At 47.4% G+C, this 25,192-nt stretch overlaps 1 protein-coding gene across 1 annotated transcript in view; it reads left to right on the top strand.

Moving 5' to 3' along the window:
• Positions 1-22,659, top strand: part of SASS6 (SAS-6 centriolar assembly protein) — a 32,988-nt gene extending 10,329 nt beyond the window's left edge. Inside the window, exons 7-16 of the mRNA XM_069737416.1 lie at positions 12,041-12,232; positions 12,708-12,902; positions 13,706-13,795; positions 13,940-14,119; positions 18,686-18,767; positions 19,352-19,449; positions 19,542-19,673; positions 19,756-19,823; positions 19,939-20,027; positions 22,052-22,659. Coding sequence (XP_069593517.1) covers positions 12,041-12,232; positions 12,708-12,902; positions 13,706-13,795; positions 13,940-14,119; positions 18,686-18,767; positions 19,352-19,449; positions 19,542-19,673; positions 19,756-19,823; positions 19,939-20,027; positions 22,052-22,149 — 1,224 coding nt within the window. The 3' untranslated portion in view covers positions 22,150-22,659. The remainder of the gene's footprint in view (positions 1-12,040; positions 12,233-12,707; positions 12,903-13,705; positions 13,796-13,939; positions 14,120-18,685; positions 18,768-19,351; positions 19,450-19,541; positions 19,674-19,755; positions 19,824-19,938; positions 20,028-22,051) is intronic.
• Positions 22,660-25,192: the final 2,533 nt, after the last annotated feature.

A 25,192-nucleotide genomic window follows, 5' to 3' on the forward strand; every position in this document is an offset into this window, starting at 1 on the left:
AAATCTCTACCACTATAGTAGCGGTTGGGGACATAATTTATTAAGTTTACTGTTATTTTTGATATGTGCTTCCAAACGGACAGTACTGTGTTGAATTTTTTTTTTTTTTTTTTTTTAAGGCGCCAATTATTTTCATTAACCATGGAAAGTATTTCTCTATCGCCTTTCATTGGGGGACACAGAAACCATGGGTGTATGCTGCTGCCACTAGGAGGCTGACACTATGCAAATAAAAAAGTTAGCTCCTCCTCTGCAGTGTACACCCTACCGACAGGAAGTAGGATATTCAGTTTAGCTTAGTGTCAGTAGGAGGTGGACACGGGTCTTTCATTAGACCCTTATCTACCTCAATGTGCGTCGTTTCTTTTCAGATTTTTCCGGAGGGATACAGGGTGAACAGTCACACCTGTAGTCCCACTATGCGGACTATGAGTACGGCGTGTACTGCCACCCCGTATCCTCATAGATCCCTCTCCAGGACCAAGATCCTAGCACACCAGCGTGCTCAGAAGTCCGGTCCTGGCTCCGTCCCCCACCCACTCGCCCACCAGAGCCTGTCGGTTGGAGGAGACGAGGACGTCCATCACAGCTCCGTGGACGTCTGATACCTTCAGGTTAGTAACTGCGTGGGATGTTTAGGTGAGTATTTCCCCTAAATTTCCAGATCTCTAAATACGCTGCACTATCTTCTATGGCGGCGCTGATTTTATTTTAAAAGGGATCCTAGGGGCACCAAGACGAGCAATGGCTCTGCACTACGGGCTATCCCCTTCATCGGGGCCGCAGTGCCCTCCCTGCGGCCGCACTGCGCAGCGGCCGCAATGTCACTTTTCTGGCGACGCCGGCACCGCTCCCCCCTGCGGCCGCCCTGCGGGCTTCGGCGCCGCGATCCCCTTTCCAGTGGCGCCGGCCTCTAATTTAGGTCCCGGCTTCTGCCGGGGCCTACTTCGGCGCCACGTCCCGTTCTCCCTGCGGCTCTGGCAGGCTGCCGCGCTGCTCTGCGGCGCACTGTTCCGGGGCCGAGGTTTCTTTTCCAGCGGCGCCGGCCTCTCCTTTAGGTCCCGGCTTCAGCTGGGGCCTACTTCGGCGCCGCGTCCCGTCCCTGCGGTCCTGGCAGGCTGCCGCGCTGCTCTGCGGTGCACTGTTCCGGGGCCGCGGTCTCTTTTCCAGCGGCACCGGCCTTTCCTTTAGGTCCCGGCTCCTGCCGGGGCCTACTTCGGCGCCGCGTCCCGTCCCTGCGGTCCTGGCAGGCTGCCACGCTGCTCTGCGGTGCACTGTTCCGGGGCCGCGGTCTCTTTTCCAGCGGCACCGGCCTCTAATTTAGGTCCCGGCTCCCGCCGGGGCCTACTTCCAGTACCGCGCTCCTTCACTTCCGCTTTCTTCGGGCGGGCTTTCTCCCGCCCGACAAACTGTGCCCTGCAAACTCCGCCCACCGGCGCCATGTGGGCTGTCTCCGCCCCTTCCCCCACGTCGCTGCTGAGCCAGGGCAAGAGATTCCAACGTGCCCGCATTTTCTCCTGGGGGCACAGCACATCATCTGCGCGGATCACACCAGAGGCTGCAGGGCAGCAGCTCCATCTTTCTGTTCCACTGCTGTTCTTCAGGCCTGCAGTAAGTTCTGGACAAGAGTGCCCCAGATGTGTCTACCTGTTCTCCTAGGGGCTATTGTTCCTGAGGAGCATCTTCCAAGCCGTGCAGCTTTCCATCTGGACACCGCAGCGCCTGCCGTGAGTACCTCTGCACCGCAGTTTGACTCAAACCCCTAATCTTCTGACATTTCCCTTAGGGGCCCGTTCGGTCTAATTTTAAGGGAGGTCGCTCCCGGCCTCCTACCTTTTCCTGTGTCTTAGTGAAACACTTTCAGGGTTCGCCTTGTAACCACAAGCTCCCTTCAGGCAGGCCTGCAGCAACCCACATTTTGTTCCCGCTGCTCCGCCTCAGAGCGAAGTCCCCACCCCAGGTTGGGCCTCCCCTCTGTCTCTATTAGTAGCGGATCTCACACGGGTGTCCCAGACCCTTGTGTCCGTGCTCGATCGGTTGCCCCTGCAGCCTTCCGTAGTAGCCAGCGGGTCGCAGGAAGCCCTGTCCGAGTTTTCCAATACAGGCCGCGAAAGATTCAGTCGGGAACGCCAGTCTGAGTTATCTTCTCGGTCCATCTCGCCCCACGGTCTTTCTCTGTGGTCCCCCCCGGAGTCAGGCGAGGCTTTCTCTGATGTGCCTTCGGAGGATAATTTGGGGCCGGAGTCGAACCATATCTTATCATGAGGGATATGGTTCAAAGCCTCATTGGAGCGTCCAATCTGACTTGTGGCTACAAAGATTCCTCTACGAAACCCGCAGATCAGGCGGTTTCGTTTAGACGGTCTAAACTACCTCCCAAGGGATTCGCTCCTCATCCTGAATCGAGGAGCTTCTGGCCAGAGAAAGAGCGAATTCGACCAGACGTTCTCAAAGAGGAAAGCGTTTTGGAGTCTCATATCTCTTTCCTCCGAATCTCATCGCCAATAGACTTGCCACCAACACAGTCCTCACGCTGTCCGGTGGGGCGACTCTGACAGGTTCCATCGATAGGATCATGGAATCCTTTGTGAATTCGGCTCTCGAACCTGCCGCATCATCCCTATGCCCGCTTGCACTTGGGTTTCGAAGTCGGTATCCGAAGGGGCTAAAACAACTCCGTTGGGGCATTCTAGCTGGAGCTCCACCAGACTGGCTGGCGGAAGTTACCACCCAGATTACTCATGCCGGGGAGTAATGTGTTCTCTGGACGTCGCGTCTTCTGCCGCTCAGACACCCGGTAATGTTGTTGCCAGCCGTCGTTCTGTTTGGCTCAAGAGTCATCAAAGAAGTCCCTTACGAGCCTGGCTTTTTCAAGGATCACGTCCTTTCGGTTCCAAGCTGGACCAAATTATTAAGGACGCCACTGGCGGCACCAGTTCTCTTAGGCGGCAACTTCGGTCCTTTTCGGCCTTTTTTGCGTCGTTTTGCGGCATCAGATTCCTTTTCGCAACAGAGGCCACAGGCACGTTAAGAAAAGAAGGTATTCTTCGACTCACTCCTTCCTGGCGTCCCCGCTACTCCTAAGGTGGATTCTCCAGGTCCAGGACTGGAAGTTCCACCTAGGCATGACCCACGACTAGACTCTAGCCCGTTTCTCCTGTTCCTCAGGGACGTCTGGGTCTCCTCAGTAGAGGACGCATGGGCCAGGGCACTTGTATCCTCTAGATACAAAATCTTCATTTCACGGCCCTGGGATCGTTTTCTTCGAATCCCAACCTCCAAGAGACCCCGCTCTAGTCCCGGGTTTCTTTACAGCCATTGTTTCCCTCCTTAGATCCGGGGTAATCGTTCCCGTCCCAGAACAGGAACGGTTCAACGGTTCACAGGCTTCTCTTCGAATCAGAGGACAAGGTTCGTCCCAGTCCGGATCTCAATTTGCAGAACAGGAGGTTTCGTCGGAGACACTTCAGGATGATATTCCCTCGTTCAGTAATCGCTTCCATGGAGGCTCAGGAATTTCGGTTTCAGGCTCCCGAAAGTCTATCCATCTTCCCGACACTCTAGCCGTTGCGGGTGGCTCGTCAACAGGAAGAAGTTCCGTCTTGTTCAGCGCCTCGTATCTCCGGGCATGTTCTTCGACACTTGTCGGACCAGAGTCTTCCTTCCCGAAGACAGGATATCCCTCCTTTGTCAGGAAGTTTGCTTGCTCCAGGGTTTTCGGCTCCCCTCCTTTCCGATGGGCCTTAAAGGTCCTAAGGAGGTTGGTTGCAACATCGGGAGCAATTTTCCCTTCGCCCGTTTCATTCAAGACTTCTTCAGCAGGCTATTCTATCACAGGGGGACAGGTCTGTCTTCTCCCTGCATCGTCCGATCCGGCTTTCCCTCGGGTCAAACGGTTCCCCGACTGGTGGCCAAGGTCACTTCTCTTATCCCAGAGTAGATCCTTCACAGCATATCTTTCCTTTCAGTTCCCTGGCAGGTGGTGACGACGGACGTCAGCCCGCTCGGCGGAGGCGCGGGGCTTTGTCACCTGTTCTTTTCAGGGTTGTTGGTTGGTGCAGGAGTCCTCCTTGCCGATCAATGTCCTCGAGTTCCGGATCATCTTTCTGTCTTTCCTTCACTGGGTAAGGATTCTCAGCAGCCTAGACAGACAATGACACAGCAGTGGCATATATCTACCACCAGGGGTGGACTCGGCGGTCTCTGGCCTCGGCCGAGTTTCCAGGATCCTCCTTTGGACAAAGGTAACGGTCCTGGTGAGCTCCGCAGTGCATGTCCCCAGCGTGGACATTTAGGCCGCCGACTTCCTCGGCCGCGAGGGCCTTGTGGCAGGGGACTGGTACTTTAGGAGGTTTCCTATCGGATTGCTCTTCGATTGGGGGACTCCAGATGTGGACTGTTGTGAATTCTGTGGCTGAATTCACTCCTGTGGTCACAAGTGGTACTGCAGCTTCTGAGCTTCCTCCCTCAGGTGTTCTGGTGAGCTCGTTAACTGCTTCATTACTTAACTCCGCCTGATGCTGCTATCCTTGCTCCTTGTCAATGTTTCAGTGTTGGATCTGAGCTTCTCCTGATTGTTCCTGTGACCTGCTGCTCTGTATAGCTAAGTGCTTTTTGCTTTTTTGTTGCTTTTTTTCTGTCCAGCTTGTCTTTTGTTTTGCTGGAAGCTCTGAGACGCAAAGGGTGTACCGCCGTGCCGTTAGTTCGGCACGGTGGTTTTTTTTTGCCCCCTTTGCGTGGTTTTGCTTTAGGGTTTTTGTAGACTGCAAAGTTCGCTTTACTGTCCTCGCTCTGTCCTAGAATATCGGGCCCCACTTTGCTGAATCTATTTCATCCCTACGTTTTGTCTTTTCATCTTACTCACAGTCATTATATGTGGGGGGCTGCCTTTTCCTTTGGGGAATTTCTCTGGGGCAAGTCAGGCCTATTTTTCTATCTTCAGGCTAGCTAGTTTCTTAGGCTGTGCCGAGTTGCCTAGGTAGTTGTTAGGCGCAATCCACAGCCGCTTTTAGTTGTGTTTAGGATAGGATCAGGTGTGCAGTCTACAGAGTTTCCACGTCTCAGAGCTCGTTCTTGTATTTTTGGGTATTTGTCAGATCACTGTGTGCGCTCTGATCGCTAAGCACACTGTGTTTCTGGATTGCCTTCATAACACCTGTCATTAGCAAACATAACAGTACAAGGAGCCAAAACTAATGATTCTCAATAGAGGGAAAGAAAAAGTTCTGACATCATTTTTTTTTTTTTTTTTTCCCTGCTCTGTGTTCACTTTTTTTTTTTTTCCCCTAGACATTTGGGTGATTCTGGACACAGGTGTGGACATGGATATTCAGGGTCTGTGCTCTTCAATGGATAATCTCGTTATAAATGTACAAAAAATTCAAGATACTATTGATCAGAAATCTATGTTAGAACCAAGAATTCCTATTCCTGATTTGTTTTTTGGAGATAGAACTAAGTTTCTAAGTTTCAAAAATAATTGTAAGCTATTTCTGGCCTTGAAACCTCATTCTTCTGGTAATCCTATTCAACAGGTTTTGATTATTATTTCTTTTTTGCGCGGCGACCCTCAAGACTGGGCATTTTCTCTTGCGCCAGGAGACCCTGCATTGAGTAGTGTCGATGCGTTTTTCCTGGCGCTCGGATTGCTGTACGATGAGCCTAATTCAGTGGATCAGGCTGAGAAAAATTTGCTGGCTTTGTGCCAGGGTCAGGATGATATAGAAGTATATTGTCAGAAATTTAGGAAATGGTCAGTACTCACTCAGTGGAATGAATCTGCGCTGGCAGCTTTGTTCAGAAAGGGTCTCTCTGAGGCTCTTAAGGATGTCATGGTGGGATTTCCTATGCCTGCTGGTTTGAATGAGTCTTTGTCTTTGGCCATTCAGATCGGTCGACGCTTGCGCGAGCGTAAATCTGTGCACCATTTGGCGGTACTGCCTGAGGTTAAACCTGAGCCTATGCAGTGCGATAGGACTATGACTAGAGTTGAACGGCAGGAATACAGACGTCTGAATGGTCTGTGTTTCTACTGTGGTGATTCCACTCATGCTATTTCTGATTGTCCTAAGCGCACTAAGCGGTCCGCTAGGTCTGCCGTCATTGGTACTGTACAGTCCAAATTCCTTCTGTCCATTACCTTGATATGCTCTTTGTCGTCGTTTTCTGTCATGGCGTTTGTGGATTCGGGCGCTGCCCTGAATCTGATGGATTTGGATTATGCTAAACGTTGTGGGTTTTTCTTGGAGCCTTTGCGGTGTCCTATTCCATTGAGAGGAATTGATGCTACACCTTTGGCCAAGAATAAACCTCAATACTGGGCCCAGCTGACCATGTGCATGGCTCCTGCACATCAGGAAGTTATTCGCTTTCTGGTGTTGCATAATCTGCATGATGTGGTCGTGTTGAGGTTGCCATGGCCACAAACCCATAATCCAGTATTGGATTGGAATTCCATGTCGGTATCCAGCTGGGGTTGTCAGGGGGTACATGGTGATGTTCCATTTTTGTCGATTTCGTCATCCACCCCTTCTGAGGTCCCAGAGTTCTTGTCTGATTATCAGGATGTATTTGAAGAGCCCAAGTCCGATGCTCTACCTCCGCATAGGGATTGTGATTGTGCTATCAATTTGATTCCTGGTAGTAAATTCCCTAAAGGTCGATTATTTAATTTATCCGTGCCCGAACACGCCGCTATGCGCAGTTATGTGAAGGAATCCCTGGAGAAGGGACATATTCGCCCATCGTCATCACCACTGGGAGCAGGGTTCTTCTTTGTAGCCAAGAAGGATGGTTCGCTGAGACCGTGTATTGATTACCGCCTTCTTAATAAGATCACTGTTAAATTTCAGTATCCCTTGCCATTGTTATCTGACTTGTTTGCTCGGATTAAGGGGGCTAGTTGGTTCACTAAGATAGATCTTCGTGGTGCGTATAATCTGGTGAGAATCAGGCAAGGAGATGAATGGAAAACTGCATTCAATACGCCCGAGGGTCATTTTGAGTATCTAGTGATGCCGTTCGGACTTGCCAATGCTCCATCTGTGTTTCAGTCTTTTATGCATGACATCTTCCGTGAGTATCTGGATAAATTCCTGATTGTTTACTTGGATGACATTTTGATCTTCTCAGATGATTGGGAGTCTCATGTGAAGCAGGTCAGAATGGTTTTTCAGGTCCTGCGTGCTAACTCTTTGTTTGTGAAGGGATCAAAGTGTCTCTTCGGTGTGCAGAAAGTTTCATTTTTGGGGTTCATCTTTACCCCTTCTACTATCGAGATGGATCCAGTTAAGGTCCAAGCCATCCAGGATTGGATTCAGCCGACATCTCTGAAAAGTCTGCAAAAGTTCCTGGGCTTTGCTAATTTTTATCGTCGCTTCATCTGTAATTTTTCTAGCATTGCCAAACCATTGACCGATTTGACCAAGAAGGGTGCTGATTTGGTTAATTGGTCTTCTGCTGCTGTGGAAGCTTTTCAGGAGTTGAAGCGTCGTTTTTGTTCTGCCCCTGTGTTGTGTCAGCCAGATGTTTCTCTTCCGTTCCAGGTCGAGGTTGATGCTTCTGAGATTGGAGCAGGGGCGGTTTTGTCACAGAGAGGTTCTGATTGCTCAGTGATGAAACCATGTGCTTTCTTTTCCAGGAAGTTTTCGCCCGCTGAGCGTAATTATGATGTGGGCAATCGAGAGTTGCTGGCCATGAAGTGGGCATTCGAGGAGTGGCGTCATTGGCTTGAAGGAGCTAAGCATCGCGTGGTGGTATTGACTGATCATAAGAACTTGACTTATCTCGAGTCTGCCAAGTGCTTGAATCCTAGACAGGCCCGTTGGTCGTTATTTTTTGCCCGCTTCGACTTTGTGATTTCGTACCTTCCGGGCTCTAAAAATGTGAAGGCGGATGCTCTGTCTAGGAGTTTTGTGCCCGACTCTCCGGGTTTATCTGAGCCAGCGGGTATCCTCAAGGAAGGAGTAATTGTGTCTGCCATCTCCCCTGATTTGCGGCGGGTGCTGCAAAAATTTCAGGCGAATAAACCTGATCGTTGTCCAGCAGAGAAACTGTTCGTCCCTGATAGGTGGACTAATAAACTTATCTCTGAACTTCATTGTTCGGTGTTGGCTGGTCATCCTGGAATCTTTGGTACCAGAGAGTTAGTGGCTAGATCCTTCTGGTGGCCATCTCTGTCACGGGATGTACGTACGTTTGTGCAGTCCTGTGGGATTTGTGCTAGGGCTAAGCCCTGCTGTTCTCGTGCCAGTGGGTTGCTTTTGCCCTTGCCGGTCCCAAAGAGGCCTTGGACACATATTTCGTTGGATTTCATTACTGACCTTCCTGTTTCTCAAAAGATGTCAGTCATTTGGGTGGTCTGTGATTGCTTTTCTAAAATGGTCCATCTGGTGCCCTTGGCTAAATTGCCTTCCTCCTCTGATTTGGTACCTTTGTTCTTTCAGCATGTGGTTCGGTTGCATGGCATTCCTGAGAATATTGTTTCTGACAGAGGTTCCCAGTTTGTTTCAAGGTTTTGGCGAGCCTTTTGTGGTAGGATGGGCATTGACCTATCCTTTTCCTTGGCTTTTCATCCTCAGACTAATGGCCAGACCGAACGAACCAATCAGACCTTGGAAACATATCTGAGATGTTTTGTTTCTGCAGACCAGGATGATTGGGTGTCCTTTTTGCCGTTGGCTGAGTTCGCCCTTAATAATCGGGCCAGCTCGGCTACCTTGGTTTCTCCATTTTTTTGCAATTCTGGGTTCCATCCTCGTTTCTCTTCAGGACAGGTTGAGTCTTCGGACTGTCCTGGTGTGGATTCTGTGGTGGATAGGTTGCAGCAGATCTGGACTCAGGTAGTGGACAATTTGATCTTGTCCCAGGAGAAAGCTCAACTTTTCGCTAATCGCAGACGCCGTGTGGGTCCCCGACTTCGTGTTGGGGATCTGGTTTGGTTATCTTCTCGTCATATTCCTATGAAGGTTTCCTCTCCTAAATTTAAACCTCGTTTTATTGGTCCGTATAGGATTTCTGAGGTTCTCAATCCTGTGTCTTTTCGTTTGACCCTCCCAGACTCCTTTTCCATACATAATGTATTCCATAGGTCGTTGTTGCGGAGATACGTGGCACCTATGGTTCCATCTGTTGAGCCTCCTGCCCCGGTTTTGGTGGAGGGGGAATTGGAGTATATTGTGGAGAAGATTTTGGATTCTCGTGTTTCTAGACGGAAACTCCAGTATCTGGTTAAATGGAAGGGTTATGCTCAGGAAGATAATTCCTGGGTTTTTGCCTCTGATGTTCATGCTTCCGATCTTGTTCGTGCCTTTCATGCGGCTCATCCTGGTCGGCCTGGAGGCTCTGGTGAGGGTTCGGTGACCCCTCCTCAAGGGGGGGGTACTGTTGTGAATTCTGTGGCTGAATTCACTCCTGTGGTCACAAGTGGTACTGCAGCTTCTGACCTTCCTCCCTCAGGTGTTCTGGTGAGCTCGTTAACTGCTTCATTACTTAACTCCGCCTGATGCTGCTATCCTTGCTCCTTGTCAATGTTTCAGTGTTGGATCTGAGCTTCTCCTGATTGTTCCTGTGACCTGCTGCTCTGTATAGCTAAGTGCTTTTTGCTTTTTTGTTGCTTTTTTTTCTGTCCAGCTTGTCTTTTGTTTTGCTGGAAGCTCTGAGACGCAAAGGGTGTACCGCCGTGCCGTTAGTTCGGCACGGTGGTTTTTTTTGCCCCCTTTGCGTGGTTTTGCTTTAGGGTTTTTTGTAGACTGCAAAGTTCGCTTTACTGTCCTCGCTCTGTCCTAGAATATCGGGCCCCACTTTGCTGAATCTATTTCATCCCTACGTTTTGTCTTTTCATCTTACTCACAGTCATTATATGTGGGGGGCTGCCTTTTCCTTTGGGGAATTTCTCTGGGGCAAGTCAGGCCTATTTTTCTATCTTCAGGCTAGCTAGTTTCTTAGGCTGTGCCGAGTTGCCTAGGTAGTTGTTAGGCGCAATCCACAGCCGCTTTTAGTTGTGTTTAGGATAGGATCAGGTGTGCAGTCTACAGAGTTTCCACGTCTCAGAGCTCGTTCTTGTATTTTTGGGTATTTGTCAGATCACTGTGTGCGCTCTGATCGCTAAGCACACTGTGTTTCTGGATTGCCTTCATAACACCTGTCATTAGCAAACATAACAGTGGACCTCATGGCGTCCCGATTGAATAGGAAGGTCCCTTGGGTCGGTCCAAGGTCCCGCGATCCTCTCACAGTAGTGTTAACACTCTGTCCATTCCTTGGTTGCAGTTCGCGCTCCCCTATCGGTTCCCACTCCTTTCCCTTGCTTTCCAAGCTGTCGAAAAGATCAAGGCGGGATGGGTGTCGGTCATTCTGATCGTCCCGGATTGGCCCAGGAGGTCTTGGTTTGCGGACATCATCAATCTTCTCCCGGTCACCCCTGCTGCCTTCCAAACAGACCCGATCTGCTGTCTCGGGGTCCGATCTGCCACCCGAATTATCGGTCGCTCAGTTTAACGGCGTGGCTGTGGACTCCACAGTTCTAAGAGCGTCCGGTCTTTCGGCCCGGATGGGTCACGCTATAATCCAGGCTAGGAAGCCTTCGTCTTCTTTCAGGATCTACTATCGTACCTGAAAGGCTTACTTTCGTTGATGCGAGTCCAACCGCTTTTCACCTATGTCCTTTCCCTGCCTTCCATTTGGTTTTCCTTCAGGCAGGACTGGATTTGGGCTTCGCTCTCAGTTCCATAAAGGGCCAGGTTCCTGCGCTCTTCTTCCCTTTAAGAAGACGTTATCTTCTCAGCCACAGGTTAAGACCTTCCTTCAAGGAGTAGCCCACGCTGTCCCTCTGTACAGGGCCTCTGTGGATTCATGGGATTTAAAGGTTGTGCTGGTTATTCTCAGGGGTTCCCCCCTTTTGAGCCTCTCAGGGAGTTTTCCCTGTCAGTTCTATCTCGGAAGGTGGCTTTTCTCAAGTCCATCTCTTCGATCCGCCGCGTGTTTGAGTTGGCGGCCATTTCTTGCCGACCTCCTTTATGGTTTTTCCACCAGGACAAGGTGGTCCCAGGCCTCCGCCTTCCTTCTTTTCACGAGGTGGTTTTCATCTTTCCACCTCAGCGAGGACATCGTTCTACCTTCCTTTTGTCCAGCTCCGACTCATCCTCTGGAGCGATCGTTGTACAGGCTGGACCCCGTCAGGGCAGTGAGGATCTCCCTGGCTAGCACGGCCGCTTTCCGAAAGATGGATTCTCTTTTCGTCATCCTTGATGGCGTGCGTAGAGACCTGCTGGCTTCCAAGGCGACTATTGTTCGCTCGATCAGAACGGCAATTTTGGAAGCTTACCGGGTCGAGAACAGAGTGCCCCTCCTGAGATAAAGGCTCACTCTACCCGGGCAGTCGGCGCTTCCAGTGTGGTACGTCACAGGGGTTTTCGCCGACGGCTTTGCAAAGCGGCAACCTGGTCTTCCATCCACACGTTTCGCCGGACTACGGCGGACTCCAGCCTGGGCAGAATGATCCTGCAGGCGGCAGTGGTGAGTCCTCGTACTTGATGGAAGTCTGTTTTTCCCACCCCAGGGACTGCTTTGGGACGTCCCATGGTTTCTGTGTCCCCCAATGAAAGGCGATAGAGAAAACAGGATTTTTGGTTGCTTACCGTAAAATCTGTTTCTCGGAGCCTTCATTGGGGGACACAGCTCCCTCCCAAGTTGAACAGCTCTGTTTACTGTATACGTTTGAGTTCTTTGAATACTCTTTGAGTGCTTGAAACTGTTAATCTATGGAGCGCCGTGGAATTTGTTGGCGCTATGTGGATAAAGTTTATTATGTTATTATTCTTTCTCTTTTACACGTTGCTTCTCCTACTGCTTTCTCACTAACTGAATATCCTACTTCCTGTCGGTAGGGTGTACACTGCAGAGGAGGAGCTAACTTTTTTATTTGCATAGTGTCAGCCTCCTAGTGGCAGCAGCATACACCCATGGTTTCTGTGTCCCCCAATGAAGGCTCCGAGAAACAGATTTTACGGTAAGCAACCAAAAATCCTGTTTTTCTTGTCAGGCTTATGCTCAGTTACTGCAACAGTGTGAGCAACAAAAAAAAGATTTTGAGAGCACTCTTCAGAAGACCACCCAGCAGATGCAGAACAGACTGACGGAGCTGGAGCAGTCTAATAAGGATCTTCTTGAAAAACGGTATAAAGCTGAATCTGCTGTCCGAGAAATTAGAGCGAAGTACCAAAGCCTAGAAGAGGTAACCATTTTTTATTTCTGTAGATTGATTCAGTTTGACTGTACAGTTGGCCATGTGTATGTGAATCTGGAAATAAATGGAGAAAAAAAAAAAAAGAAAAGATAAACCGAAGTCTCTCCAAGGTATAGAAAAAGCTATGCTGCTATAATCGGGAGGATTGGGGAGAGGGGGGCAGGCAATAATCCATGCCAAGCATGAAGACCGGTTACAGTTATCAACTACTGTATTTTTTTTGTGTGACCAGTGTACATCCGTGTAAATGACGCAGAGTAAACCTCCAATTCATGGTCCTCTTGGGGGTAGAGTGGGTTATTACTGGACGATTAGCTTTCACTAGTAGTATGATTGAGGAAGGTGATTGGAAATGTTGAAACTTTTGTAAGAAAAGATGAATAAACTGCTCTTGACTTTGTGCCCCCCCCCCTCACCCATGGATCGTTAATCTAATTTTGTTTTTTTTCTTTAAAAAAAAAAGGAACTACAAAGAGCACAACAGAAAGTAACATCCCTCGGTAAAGAGAACAGTGCGCTAGATGCAGAGTGCCATGACAAGGAGAAAGAGCTAAATCGCCTGCAGACACGACTGGCTGTGCTGGAGCAAGAGCTGAAGGACAAGGATCAGCTGGTGTTGAGGAGTAATGAAATCCTAGCGGCCACTCAAGAACAAAAGGTAGGACAGCCTCACATAGGCACATCACAAGCCTGTAGACACTTTGTGCATACAGGTGGCCATACACCGCTAATCACTTAAAGACAAGGTCATTATTGTTTCCATCTCTTTTTTTTTTTTTTTGTTTGTTTTTGTGCATTCAGTTTTTCTTCCCCTTCTACTTTTCTGTCCATGTAAGGGCCTGTTTTTTTGGGTCAAGTTGTAGTTTTGAATGACACCGTTCATTTTACCATTCAATGTACTTAAAACGGGAAAAACATTCCAAGTGGGATGAAATGGTGATAGAATGCAATTCCAGTCTTCTATGCCACTCAACCCGTTCCTCCGCTTTACATGGTAAGCCATTATTGCCCCGCTATCTCATCGCAGGTGGCCAACAGAAGCTGTTACACATGAGCTGTTTGAGATTGTCAGCACGGAATGACTGTTCACACTAAGTACCGCCACTCGGTGCTTCACAGAGCAGCCAATCATTTATACACACCTTCCCACCTGCTTGTTTTACCTCTGGCTCCACCACCTCCGGCTTCATAGAACCAGAGAAGGAAGAGAGGGTGGGACGGTTTATTTAGATGATCGACCCTGCCATGATGCACCGAGCGCCTCTGCTTGGATTGAACAGTTATTCTGTGAGGACAGAGTCCCATTGTAGTTAATGGCAGCGATCAGCTCTAGACACAAATGCAAGCTCAGGTAATGTGTACACACATTAGATGGTGGACTGTGCATGCGGATATCGTCGCCTTGCTCTTTCTTTGTCTAATATGTATGGCCACTATTAGTATGTTTTATGTGTCTAATAGGCTGTATTAGAAGCCGGTGCGGAGAAGAAGCAAGTGCAGACTGGGAAGTTAGAAGCTACAATAAAATCCTTATCTGCCGAGCTCCTCAAGGTAAAAGGCTGATTAGTTTCATTGTAAAAGCTAGCTCTGGTTAACAGTGAGATTATGGAGGGGTCCGGCCTCACTAATTCAGAAATTTTGGATAATGGCCCTTGTTTTCAATTTTCTAACTTGCTTCTCTTCTAAACTTTAAAGGCCAATGACATAATAAAGAAACTTCAAGGAGACCTAAAGACTTTAATGGGGAAACTGAAGCTGAAGAATACAGTGACTGTGCAGCAGGAGAAACTGATTACAGAGAAGGAGAAGTCGATTCAAGAAGGGCAAAGAACAATGCAAGACGTTCAGAAGAGTCTGCAGTCAAAAGAAGAAGAGGTAAGCATAACTAGGGTAAGAACCTGCAACACTTATATTAAAGGAACAATATGTCAACAAACTAAAGGATTCATTTAACCCCTTAGCGACCGCCGATACGCCTTTTAACGGCGGCCGCTAAGGGTACTTAAACCACAGCGCCGTTAATTAACGGCGCTGTGGAAAAAGTCCATAGCGCCCCCCAGAGGCCGATTTTCTCTGGGGTCTCGGCTGCCGAGGGTAGCCGAGACCCCAGAGAACATGATTCGGGGGTTTTTTAACCCACCCCGCATTTGCGATCGCCGGTAATTAACCGTTTACCGGCGATCGCAAAAAAAAAAAAAAAAAAAGCGATCTCTTTTTAATTTCTCTGTCCTCCGATGTGATCGCACATCGGAGGACAGAGAAAAGGGGTCCCAGGTGGCCCCCCAATACTCACCTAGCTCCCCCGATGCTCCTCGTGTCTCCCGGTGGGCGCCGCCATCTTCAAAATGGCGGGCGCATGCGCAGTGTGCCCGCCGGCCGGCACCGGGAGAATCTTTGGGGTCTCGGCTGCCGGGGGTAGCCGAGACCCCAAAGAGCATGATTGGGGTGTTACCGACCCCTGTTTTGCGATCGCCGGTAATAACTGTTTACCGGCGACCGCAAAAAGAAGAAAAAAAAAAAAAAAAAAAAAAGTAAAGTGTAATTCTCTGTCCTCTGATGTGATCGCACATCAGAGGACAGAGAAATAGGGGGATTCGGGGACCCTAGCATACTCACCTAGGTCCCTGGATCCTCTTGCTGCTCCTCCTGGCCGCCGGCAGCAGAACATGGCGGACGCATGCCCAGTGCGCCCGCCATCTGTCTCCATCTGCCGGCCGGCAGGAGAACAGCAGTTGGGGCTAAAATTAGGGTTAGGGGTAGGGTTAGGGGTAGGGTTAGGGTTAGGTTAGGGGTAGCGTTAGGGGTAGGGGTAGGGTTAGGGGTAGGGTTAGGGGTAGGGTTAGGGGTAGGGTTAGGGGTAGGGTTAGGGGTAGGGTTAGGGGTAGGGTTAGGTTAGGGGTAGGGTTAGGGGTAGGGTTAGGTTAGGGGTAGGGCTAGGGTTAGGGCTAGGGTTGGGGCTAAATTTAGGGTTAGGGTTGGGGCTAAATTTAGGGTTAGGCTTCTTTCACACTTACGTCGGTACGGGGCCGTCGCAATGCGTCGGCCCGACATACCGACGCACGTTGTGAAAATTGTGCACAACGTGGGCAGCAGCTGTAGTTTGGGCAGCGGATGTGTTGAAAATCTATGTCCTGGGGAGGAGGGGGCGGAGTTACGGCCACGCATGCGCGGTCAGAAATGGCGGATGCGACGTACAAAAAACGTTTCATTGAACGTTTTTTTGTGCCGACGCTCCGCCAAAACACAACTGATCCAGTGCACGACGGACGCGACGTGTGGCCATCCGTCACGATCCGTCGGCAATACAAGTCTATGGGCAAAAAACGCATCCTGCGGGCACATTTGCAGGATCCGTTTCTTGTCCAAAACGACGGATTGCGACGGAATGCCAAACGACGCAAGTGTGAAAGTAGCCTTAGGGCTAGGGTTAGGGCTAAAGTTAGGGCTAGGGTTGGGGCTAAAGTTAGGGTTAGAGCTGGGATTAGGGTTAGGGTTTGGATTAGGGTTCGTATTAGGGTTAGGGTTGGCATTAGGGTTACGCTTGGGATTAGGGTTAGGTTTGGGATTAGGGTTAAGGTTAGGGTTGTGATTAGGGGTGTATTGGGATTAGGGTTAGGTTTGAGGTTAGGGTTGAGATTAGGATTAGGGGTGTGTTGGATTTAGGGTTTTGATTAGGGTTATGGTTAGGGTTGACATTAGGGTTGTTTTGGGGTAAGGGTTGTGATTATGGTTAGGGTTAGTGATTAGGATTATGGATGAGGTTGGGATTAGGGTTAGGGGTGTGTTGGGGTTAGGGTTGGAGCTAGAATTGGGGGGTTCCACTGTTTAGGTACATCAGGGGGTCTCCAAACACGACAGCCAATTTTGCGCTCAAAAAGTCAAATGGTGCTCCCTCCCTTCTGAGCTCTGCCGTGCGCCCAAACAGTGGGTTACCCCCACATATGGGGCATCAGCGTACTCGGGATAAATTGGACAACAACTTCTGGGGTCCAATTTCTCTTGTTACCCTTGTGAAAATAACAACTTGGGAGCTACAAAATCATTTTTGTGGAAAAAAAAATATTTTTTATTTTCACGACTCTGCATTCTAAACTTCTGTGAAGCACTTGGGCATTTAAAGTTCTCACCACACATCTAGATAAGTTCCTTGGGGGGGTCTAGTTTCCAAAATGGGGTCACTTGTGGAGGGTTTCTACTGGTTAGGTACATCAGGGGCTCTGCAAACGCAACATAATACCCGCAGACCATTCTATCAAAGTCTGCATTCCAAAACGGCGCTCCTTCCTTCCGAGCTCTGCCGTGCGCCCAAACAGTGGTTTACCCCCACATATGGGGTACCAGCATACTCAGGACAAATTGGACAACAACTTTTGGGGTCCAATTTCTCTTGTTACCCTTGTGAAAATAAAAATTTGGTGGCTAAAAAATCTTTTTTGTGGAAAACAAAAATATTTTTTATTTTCACGGCTCTGCATTATAAACTTCTGTGAAGCACTTGGGCATTCAAGGTTCTCACCACACATCTAGATAAGTTCCATGGGGGGTCTAGTTTCCAAAATGGGGTCACTTGTGGGGGATTTCTACTGTTTAGGCACATCAGGGGCTCTGCAAACGCGACATGGCGTCCGATCTCAATTCCAGCCAATTCTACATTGAAAAAGTAAAACGGCACTCTTTCTCTTCCAAGCTCTGCGGTGCACCCAAACAGTGGTTTACCCCCACATATTGGGTATCGACGTACTCAGGAGAAATTGCACAACAACTCTAGTGGTCTAATTTCTCTTGTTACCCTTGTGAAAATAAAAATTTGTGGGCGAAAAGATCATTTTTGTGTAAACAAAAGCGATTTTTTATTTTCACGGCTCTACGTTATAAACTTATGTGAAGCACTTGGGGGTTCAAAGTGCTCACCACACATCTAGATAAGTTCCTTAAGGGGTCTAGTTTCCAAAATGGTGTCACTTGTGGGGGGTTTCCACTGTTTAGGCACATCAGGGGCTCTCTAAATGTGACATGGTGTCCGATCTCAATTCCAGCCAATTCTGCATTGAAAAAGTCAAACGGCGCTCCTTCACTTCTAAGTTCTGCGGTGCGCCCTAACAGTGGTTTACCCCCACATATGGGGTATTGGCGTATTCAGGAGAAATTGCATAACAAAATTTATGGTTACATTTCTGTTTTTACACTTGTGAAAATAAAAAAAATGGTTCTGAATTAAGATGTTTGCAAAAAAAAGTTAAATGTTCATTTTTTCCTTCCACATTGTTTCAGTTCCTGTGAAGCACGTAAAGGGTTAATAAACTTCTTGAATGTGGTTTTGAGAACCTTGAGGGGTGTAGTTTTTAGAATGGTGTCACACTTCATTATTTTCTATCATATAGACCCCTCAAAATGACTTCAAATGTGATGTGGTCCCTAAAAAAAAAATGGTGTTGTAAAAATGAGAAATTGCTGGTCAACTTTTAACCCTTATAACTCCCTAACAAAAAAAAATTTTGTTTCCAAAATTGTGCTGATGTAAAGTAGACATGTGGGAAATGTTATTTATTAACTATTTTTCATGACATATCTCTCTGATTTAAGGGCATAAAAATACAAAGTTTGAAAATTGCAAAATTTTAAAAATTTTCGCCATATTTCCGTTTTTTTCATAAATAATCGCAAGTAATATCGAAGAAATGTTACCACTAACATGAAGTACAATATGTCACGAAAAAACAATCTCAGAATCAGCGGGATCCGTTGAAGCGTTCCAGAGTTATAACCTCATAAAGTGACAGTGGTCAGAATTGCAAAAATTGGCCTGGTCATTAAGTACCAAATTGGCTCTGTCACTAAGGGGTTAAACAAGCCGTATAGCTACCCACACTGTTTGTTTGCAGAATTTTCAATGATCCTACATTAGTCAGTGTTGTAGAAATCCTGCAGAAAACATGAGGATTAGTCTCCTGTAGTGATGAGCGAACGTGCTCGGATAGCATCTTCTTCAAGCATGCTCTTGTGCTATCAGTGTCTATGTCATGCTTGATAAATATGTGCGAGTCCCCGTGGCTCTTTGACAACCGTAACACTTGCAAGGATTGCCTGCTAGGTCACGGGGACGCAAACAATATTAGAGCACGCCAAAGTCACTCCATTAGCACCCAAGCATGCTTAGATAACCCCTGATCTGAGCACGTTCGCTCATGCTGAAAACTCTGTTGTGTAAATTGCACATCTCCACGATAAGCCATCATTACATTTCTATCAGTGTTAGCAGTCACTGAGTGAAATAACTGTACGTCACCAGTGGGCAGGTACCCAGCTTATGTCTGGGTTAGGCATTCTCAACTTGTTTTTTTTTTTTTTTTTTTATTTGTTTTTTATAACCGGTGTTATTCCTTCTTGTTACTTATATTAACCATTTATTTAACGTTCTTCATGTTTCGTTGTGCATTTTAGGTAGGAAAATTGCGAGAACAGCTTCAGCAAACAGACAAGAAGTTAGAAGAAAGTAAAGAGCTGCTGAAGACAAATGAGAACGGTGAGGACCACAGACTGGTTTGACTCTGTGCTAGGAGAACTACTCTACAGACCTCTGGATGTTGGGGTTTCTGTGCTATACAACAGTTTTCACTTTATTACTGGCAGAAAGCATGGCTGTTCATGATGACCATGTAGGAGAGAAAAGCCATAATCGTATGATAATGTTAATATAACAATGGGGCTAAAACCCCTAAAAAATATGACCCTCATTTTAGGATGTTGTATGAAGGACACAGCGCATGTAGTAGCATCAGTTTAGTTCAGCTGCTGATCCTGGGTAGGTGAAAATGGACTTAAGGAAAATATCCGATAGACAGGAGTTTGCGAAGCAATTGAATGTTGTGACTGCAGTGCTGGATGAGAGATCCAAGATGGACTGTGGAATTGAGATAAGAAGTGTATTGGGATGTATAAAAACAACTCGTTTCTGGGTTGCACAGACCCCTTTACGATAGTGAAGAATGGCAACTGAGCATTCATCTACAGGATGGCCCACGTGTGCTTTTGCTGCTTCAACTTTTGCATAAAATTAAACGGGCCACTAAATTAAATGATTAATTTATGCTGTTTGTTCTCCTGCAGTTATTACTTGGTTAAATAAGCAACTGAATGAAAATCAGTCAGTGACCCCTATTCCAAGCAGTGCCCCCTTCAGGTCAACAGTGTCGCCCAACCAAATGGTAAATGTATTCCTGTCTAGTGCCACTTAACGCACACACTGTGTGTTCACTTATAGAGGTGAGATCTATGATGTGTTTTCTTTGTGCTGCAGCTAGAGAGCAGGCTACATCTCCATAGCTCCCGGATAAACTATCCTCTTCCTTCCTCATATTCGGGCATGCCTTACATTGCACCTTTACCATCACAGCAGCCCTTGTTGGAGGTGGTTCGCCCAGGTCCTCGGGTAAGGTGCTTGGACTCCTGAATGTATGGGCATGGTTTTATGTTAAGGACGTGTTAATTAATTTCCAAACTCTGTTTTAAAGGTTCAGTACAATAATCCACTCCCCAGAGGAAACCTGCCAGGAGCATCTCTTGGTGCAAATAAAGAGAAGTAAGTCAAGTATGCCAAGGGATTCGCCTTTCTGTAAAAATGTGGCACTGGTTTTATAGAAGTATATTCATTTCTGGTCCATTGGTATACTGATATACAGTATTTGTTATTTCAGTGGAGAGCCAGCAGGTCTGGATCTTAAGTATCTGAAGAAGCGAGAAGGCACCCTCCCTTTACAAGGCCTTAGCCACAACGCTGTTCCAGGTAAGAGCTCTTCATCTGTAGCCAAGAGTTGTCTGGTTTAGGAAACAAATTTATCAAAACTTAAAAATGTTATTTCCATCTCCATTTATGGATATTTTTTTGGGGAGGGAATATTGCTTGCATTAGCAAGCACTTTTGCAACTGTTCATTAACATATTTTGCGGTTATTAAGATAGTCTTTGCTTTTGAGGATGTGCTGTGGTTGCTGAGTTGTGAGTAGGCGGCTGAAGAGGCTCCAGCTGGCTGTCTTAATTCAAGGCTGTCAGGGATCCTGAATTTGTGAGGACTTTTCTGATCCCACAAATCCCTGATTTCACAGGCCGGGAAGGTCATGAGTACCATCCGCTGTGATCTTTGGAGCGAACAGCTCTCTGCTGCCTCTTATCGTCCGGACAAGTACACGATTGGCCAACGATCAACGTAGAAGGCCGCAGCCTGTTCGCCCCACTAGGCCGGCAATCAGAAAATTAGCCGTGAATGTATGGCATATAAACCTCCGGATTCCAACACAGGGAATATGTGTACACATCCACAGCCAACTCTCAGATGCCCCCAGACTACTCGCTGCCACCACCACTCTGTCAGTCGAATGGACACCGTTTACGGTAGCTATCACTGTGAGGTGTACTTTACAGAACAGAACTATTAACTTTTATATTTAATCCAAATATGTAAAATATACAAAAGATTTTACAATGGGGACAAAACAATAAAGCATAAACGGTTATATAAAATAAGCAGGATTAACAGGAGACTTACTACACCGATTACAGAGACGATTCAGTTTAGCCGACGGAGAGCGCTTCAATTTGGCCATCAATAACGGGGTCCCTACATACGCGACACGTAACTCTCTTGTATGAACACTGATGATAATTGGGATCAATCTTTTATCAGACCTTGAGTCCCACCCACACACCACTCTACGATGACCTCACAAGATGTTTAATATTTTCTATGCCAAAGGCCGGCCGTGGCCAGGAATAGCATTTTGCAACATGTTCTAGCTCGTCTTACCCGAGGAACAGTTTAAGTCCACTTTTGGGCAAATTTATCAACTTCTAAGGGTATGTACACACGTTGCTGATTTTTTTTTTTCTCCGCAGAATCTGCGGGTTTTCTGCGGATTTTGCCTGTGTTTTTACACCTGCGGATTCCTATTATGGAACAGGTGTAAAATGCAGCAGAATCCGCACAAAGAATTGACATGTGCATGTGCACTGCGGATTTGTTTTCCATAGGTTTACAGGGTACTGTACACCGCATGGAAAACTGCTGCGGATCCTCAGAGCCAAATCCAATACGGATCCGCAACGTGTGCACAGACCCTAATTTTGTTGTCTAAATTAGCAGCCAGTGGCTGACCACCAGTGTGGCTGCTCTGTGGGATCTGTCTCCTCATGCTGTGGCTTGACCATGAAGCCACAGGGGCCAGTAGAGGTTTATGTACTTTGCCTATTAGTCATCTTTCAGCCAGGATATCTGCTCCAGATTTCTTTGAAGCTGCCAGCCAGGAACTCGATTCAGCCCGAGTGATGTCTACCTGAGCACGATTGCACTAGTCTCTTATTCTTCCCCCGTAGTCCTCCCATCTTCCTCTCGCTCACCTCCTTCCTCTTTGTCTTTGTTTCCAGTTTCATTATTGTACTCTGCTTTTTGGGCATGTACAGTTAAACCCCACAAAGTGAGACCATTTTTAAAAAGCGCACCTCTTACCATATTCAACACTGCTGGCCGTTTATTATCCCTTCAGGTGCTTTTCATTAATGAAAAGTGGCATGACGGAAGCTCATCGAGACTGTTCTCTGATGTAAATTTTAGTGACATGTCAAGCACTTTTGCTCCAGAATTCTGGTGAGCACAAACTGATGTATCTGACCAATGGTAGTATACATGCTCCACAGCTATGCCTGAGTTCAAGTGTGTGGCATAGAAGCAACGCTTATGTGTTTGACGCTTTCTGGACTTTGCTACATGTGTTGGGTTACGCCATTTCAGTATCTTATTTTATTTTTCTTTCTCAGTTACGGAACCACATAAATCCTCTCTGCGTACAGTAACACAAGCAAAGTCTGGACCTCCCATTCAGTCTGCATACTTTCCTGGACAAGTGTCATCCTGATTGTGTGAGCTGGTTACTTCTATGTCATAAAGTCAATTAACTGGATGTTGGAATCATGGTCATGGCCTGAACCTATGGAAACTGGATTAGTGGCTGCACAATGAGCAGGCAGCAGCATTTTCCTATATAACCTCAGAGGTTTGGAAGGTTCTTCAATTACTCGTACAGACCTTTGCTTTTGTGCGTGGATGGTAATATGTACATATTCTCCAGGGAGGATTTATGTATCTTCGACGGAGGCTCTTGGGGCAATGAAGCTTGTATGAACAGAAGTATAATTAGTGTCTGTGCTCTATCTTAATAGATCTAGGCCGGGGACACTCTGTAATACTGTATTTTGCACATCACTATAATTCAACATTTTAGTCATTTTTATTCCAAAGAAATATTTAATGCTTCCACTACCTCCTGTCTTGTTATGTCTCGTGTGAATATTTGTGCTCTGATCGGACTGCTCACATTGTATGTAATATGCTGATTAAACACTGTAAATAGTTTAACTTTTCACAACAGTTTTGAGTGTTTTATATAATTTCCTTTTTATACATGTAGGGGTGGGCTGCAAGACATCACTGATTCTCTTCAAACAGGTTTCTATTAGGTCACATCAAATGTGGAAGTTGTTGTTTCCTCAATGTGGGCTTATCCTGTACAAAGCCGTTATCTCCAGAATGAAAATGTTCTTATAACTTTTTTTTTTTCTCCCAATTAAAGGGAATCTGTCAGTAGGATCAACCTTCCTAAGCCATCTATATGGGCATGTAGGTCATAGAAAGTTGAATAAAATGATACTGTGATATCTGCAATCCTATGGCTTATTTAAAAGAAAACCACATTCCCAGGTCAGCACCATGGAGGACGTCCTTTTTCTTAACCACAGTGGGACAGGAAACCACAAGAGTTTAAAAGGACCCTCTCACTACCACCCTTCAGTGTTTTTCCTGTCCCACTGTGGATAGGAACGACGAGAGTCTATCCGACCGCACATGGCAGATGGTGAGGATCTGGGGGCCCAGCCTTTCCCTTCCCACCTCAAGACTTCTGCAGCTGACACCTGGTACTAGGATCCCTCAGCATACCTCAGTGCAGCGCTGCTCCTGAGGAACAGGTCGCTTCCTTCAGGCGGGGGCTCTCGACCCTAGACGGTGCCTTGGATGTCTCAGGGTCCAGGGTCGCTTCTGTGAATAGCGGCGTCTGAAGGATTCATCATGCCGGTCCCGTAGGAGGAGTATCACCTGGCGTCCCAGCGTCCGGCCGCGCCGCACATCACTTCCAGGTCGCAGCCGATGGCAGTGTGAGGCAGTATTTCCTCTTCCAGGATGAGTACTTCTAGGGGAAGGTTGGGCAGCATGACAAACAGAGGATCCCGCCGGATATATTAGGGGGGGCCGGGGGTCAGCTTCCCGGAGCAATCATTCCTACTCTGGCAGTAGTATGGAAGAGACGGCAAAGACAGAGGTCAGCTCTGTGAGCCAGGGGCATGTGAGTACCCGGAAAAAGAGGTCACCATAAAAGCCCAGTTACCATAGGGCACATATCTTTGTGTATTCCAGGGAGCTTCCACCTCTGCAGCAGCTAAAAATGACTGCAAGAGGTCAGGGAAAAGTAAGAAGTGTCCTTTTTGCATGTCAAGGCTACCAGAGACCTGGCAAAAACCCCTCTGCGATGCATGCACGATGAAAGTCATGGGGGAAGAACAGGCTCCACTTATCTCCAACATGAGGTCTATAATAAGGCAGGAGGTGCAGGCCTCAATATCAGGACTAGTATGCCCTCAGGCCACACAGTTGGACCCCCAGGGGTCCCGTAAGAGACCAAGAGAGTCTGAGTCTGCTTTGGAAGAGTTTTTATTTTTTTTGCGTCCGATATAGAGGAAGAAGGATCAAGCATGGATCCTCCAGAGAAGAGAAAATGTAATGCGTTCTATGCATTTAGGGGTAGATGATTTACAGGAGCACCTGCCATCCAAAGCTCCTAGAGAATCTATCCTAAAATCCCTTCCCCTATTGAAGCTGGCAACTGGGTTCCTGGCAGGCGCTTCAGCTGAGTCTTTCAGATTTGTGGCCACAAATCTGAATCACAGTCCAATGCAGCTCGAGGAGCCATCTGGCTAAAGAGTTGGTCAGGGGACACGCAATCGGAAAACAAACTTTGCTCTTCCTTTTTCAGTGGGGAAGGTATTTGGGCCCATCCTGGATAACATTTTAGAGAAAGCCTCAGACGAAAAGAGGTTTCCTGAGGAAAAGCGCAGGAAATATCTGCCCTTTCGTAAGTCCCGTTTCAATCAAAAAACAGTCTACAGAGGGAAAGGGAAATCAGGAAGGTGGAGCTATCCCAAAGGGGGAAGAAATAAGGATTCCATCTTCTCAGGCTCAGGATCCACCTCTCGAAGGAAATGACGCTATCCGGGTAGGGGGGCATCTGATGGGGTTCCTGAAGAGTTGGCAAAAGATTTCTAGAAGTCCTTGGGTTCGTCAGGTTATCTCTCAGGGATACAAGATAGAATTCGAGGGTCTACTTCCAGAGAGATTTCTCGTAACAAGCCCCAGGCTTGTTTCAACCTCCCCTATGTGGTCAGATATTCAGGATCCCTTAAATATGGCAGCAATTGTTCCGGTACCCGTTCAAGAAGAGCGCAGAGGTCGTTACTCGAGTCTCTTCTCGATTAAAAAAAACCGTCAGGGGAATCCAGAACAATAATAAACCTCAGACCACTAAACAGATGGATAAGGTACAAGAGGTTCAAGATGGAGTCCATCCGATCCACAATACCCCTCTTAGGCAAGGATGTGGTTATGTGCACTCTGGACTTAGAGTGCATATTACCATGTACCGATCCATATAGACCACCAAAGATATTTAAGGTTTGCCATAGAAAGGGAAGGCAGGATCTACCACGATCAGTTTTGGTGCCTTCCCTTCGGACTGGCATCAGCTCCCAGAATTTTCACGAAGCTAATGGTAGAGGTGGTGGCTTACCTGAGGAAACGCAACATAACTATAATCCCCTACCTAGACAATTTTTTTTGTAGTAGCAGATTCT

This window comes from Ranitomeya imitator, chromosome 8 (genome assembly GCF_032444005.1).
Source record: "Ranitomeya imitator isolate aRanImi1 chromosome 8, aRanImi1.pri, whole genome shotgun sequence".
In the NCBI taxonomy this organism is placed as follows: Eukaryota; Metazoa; Chordata; class Amphibia; order Anura; family Dendrobatidae; genus Ranitomeya; species Ranitomeya imitator.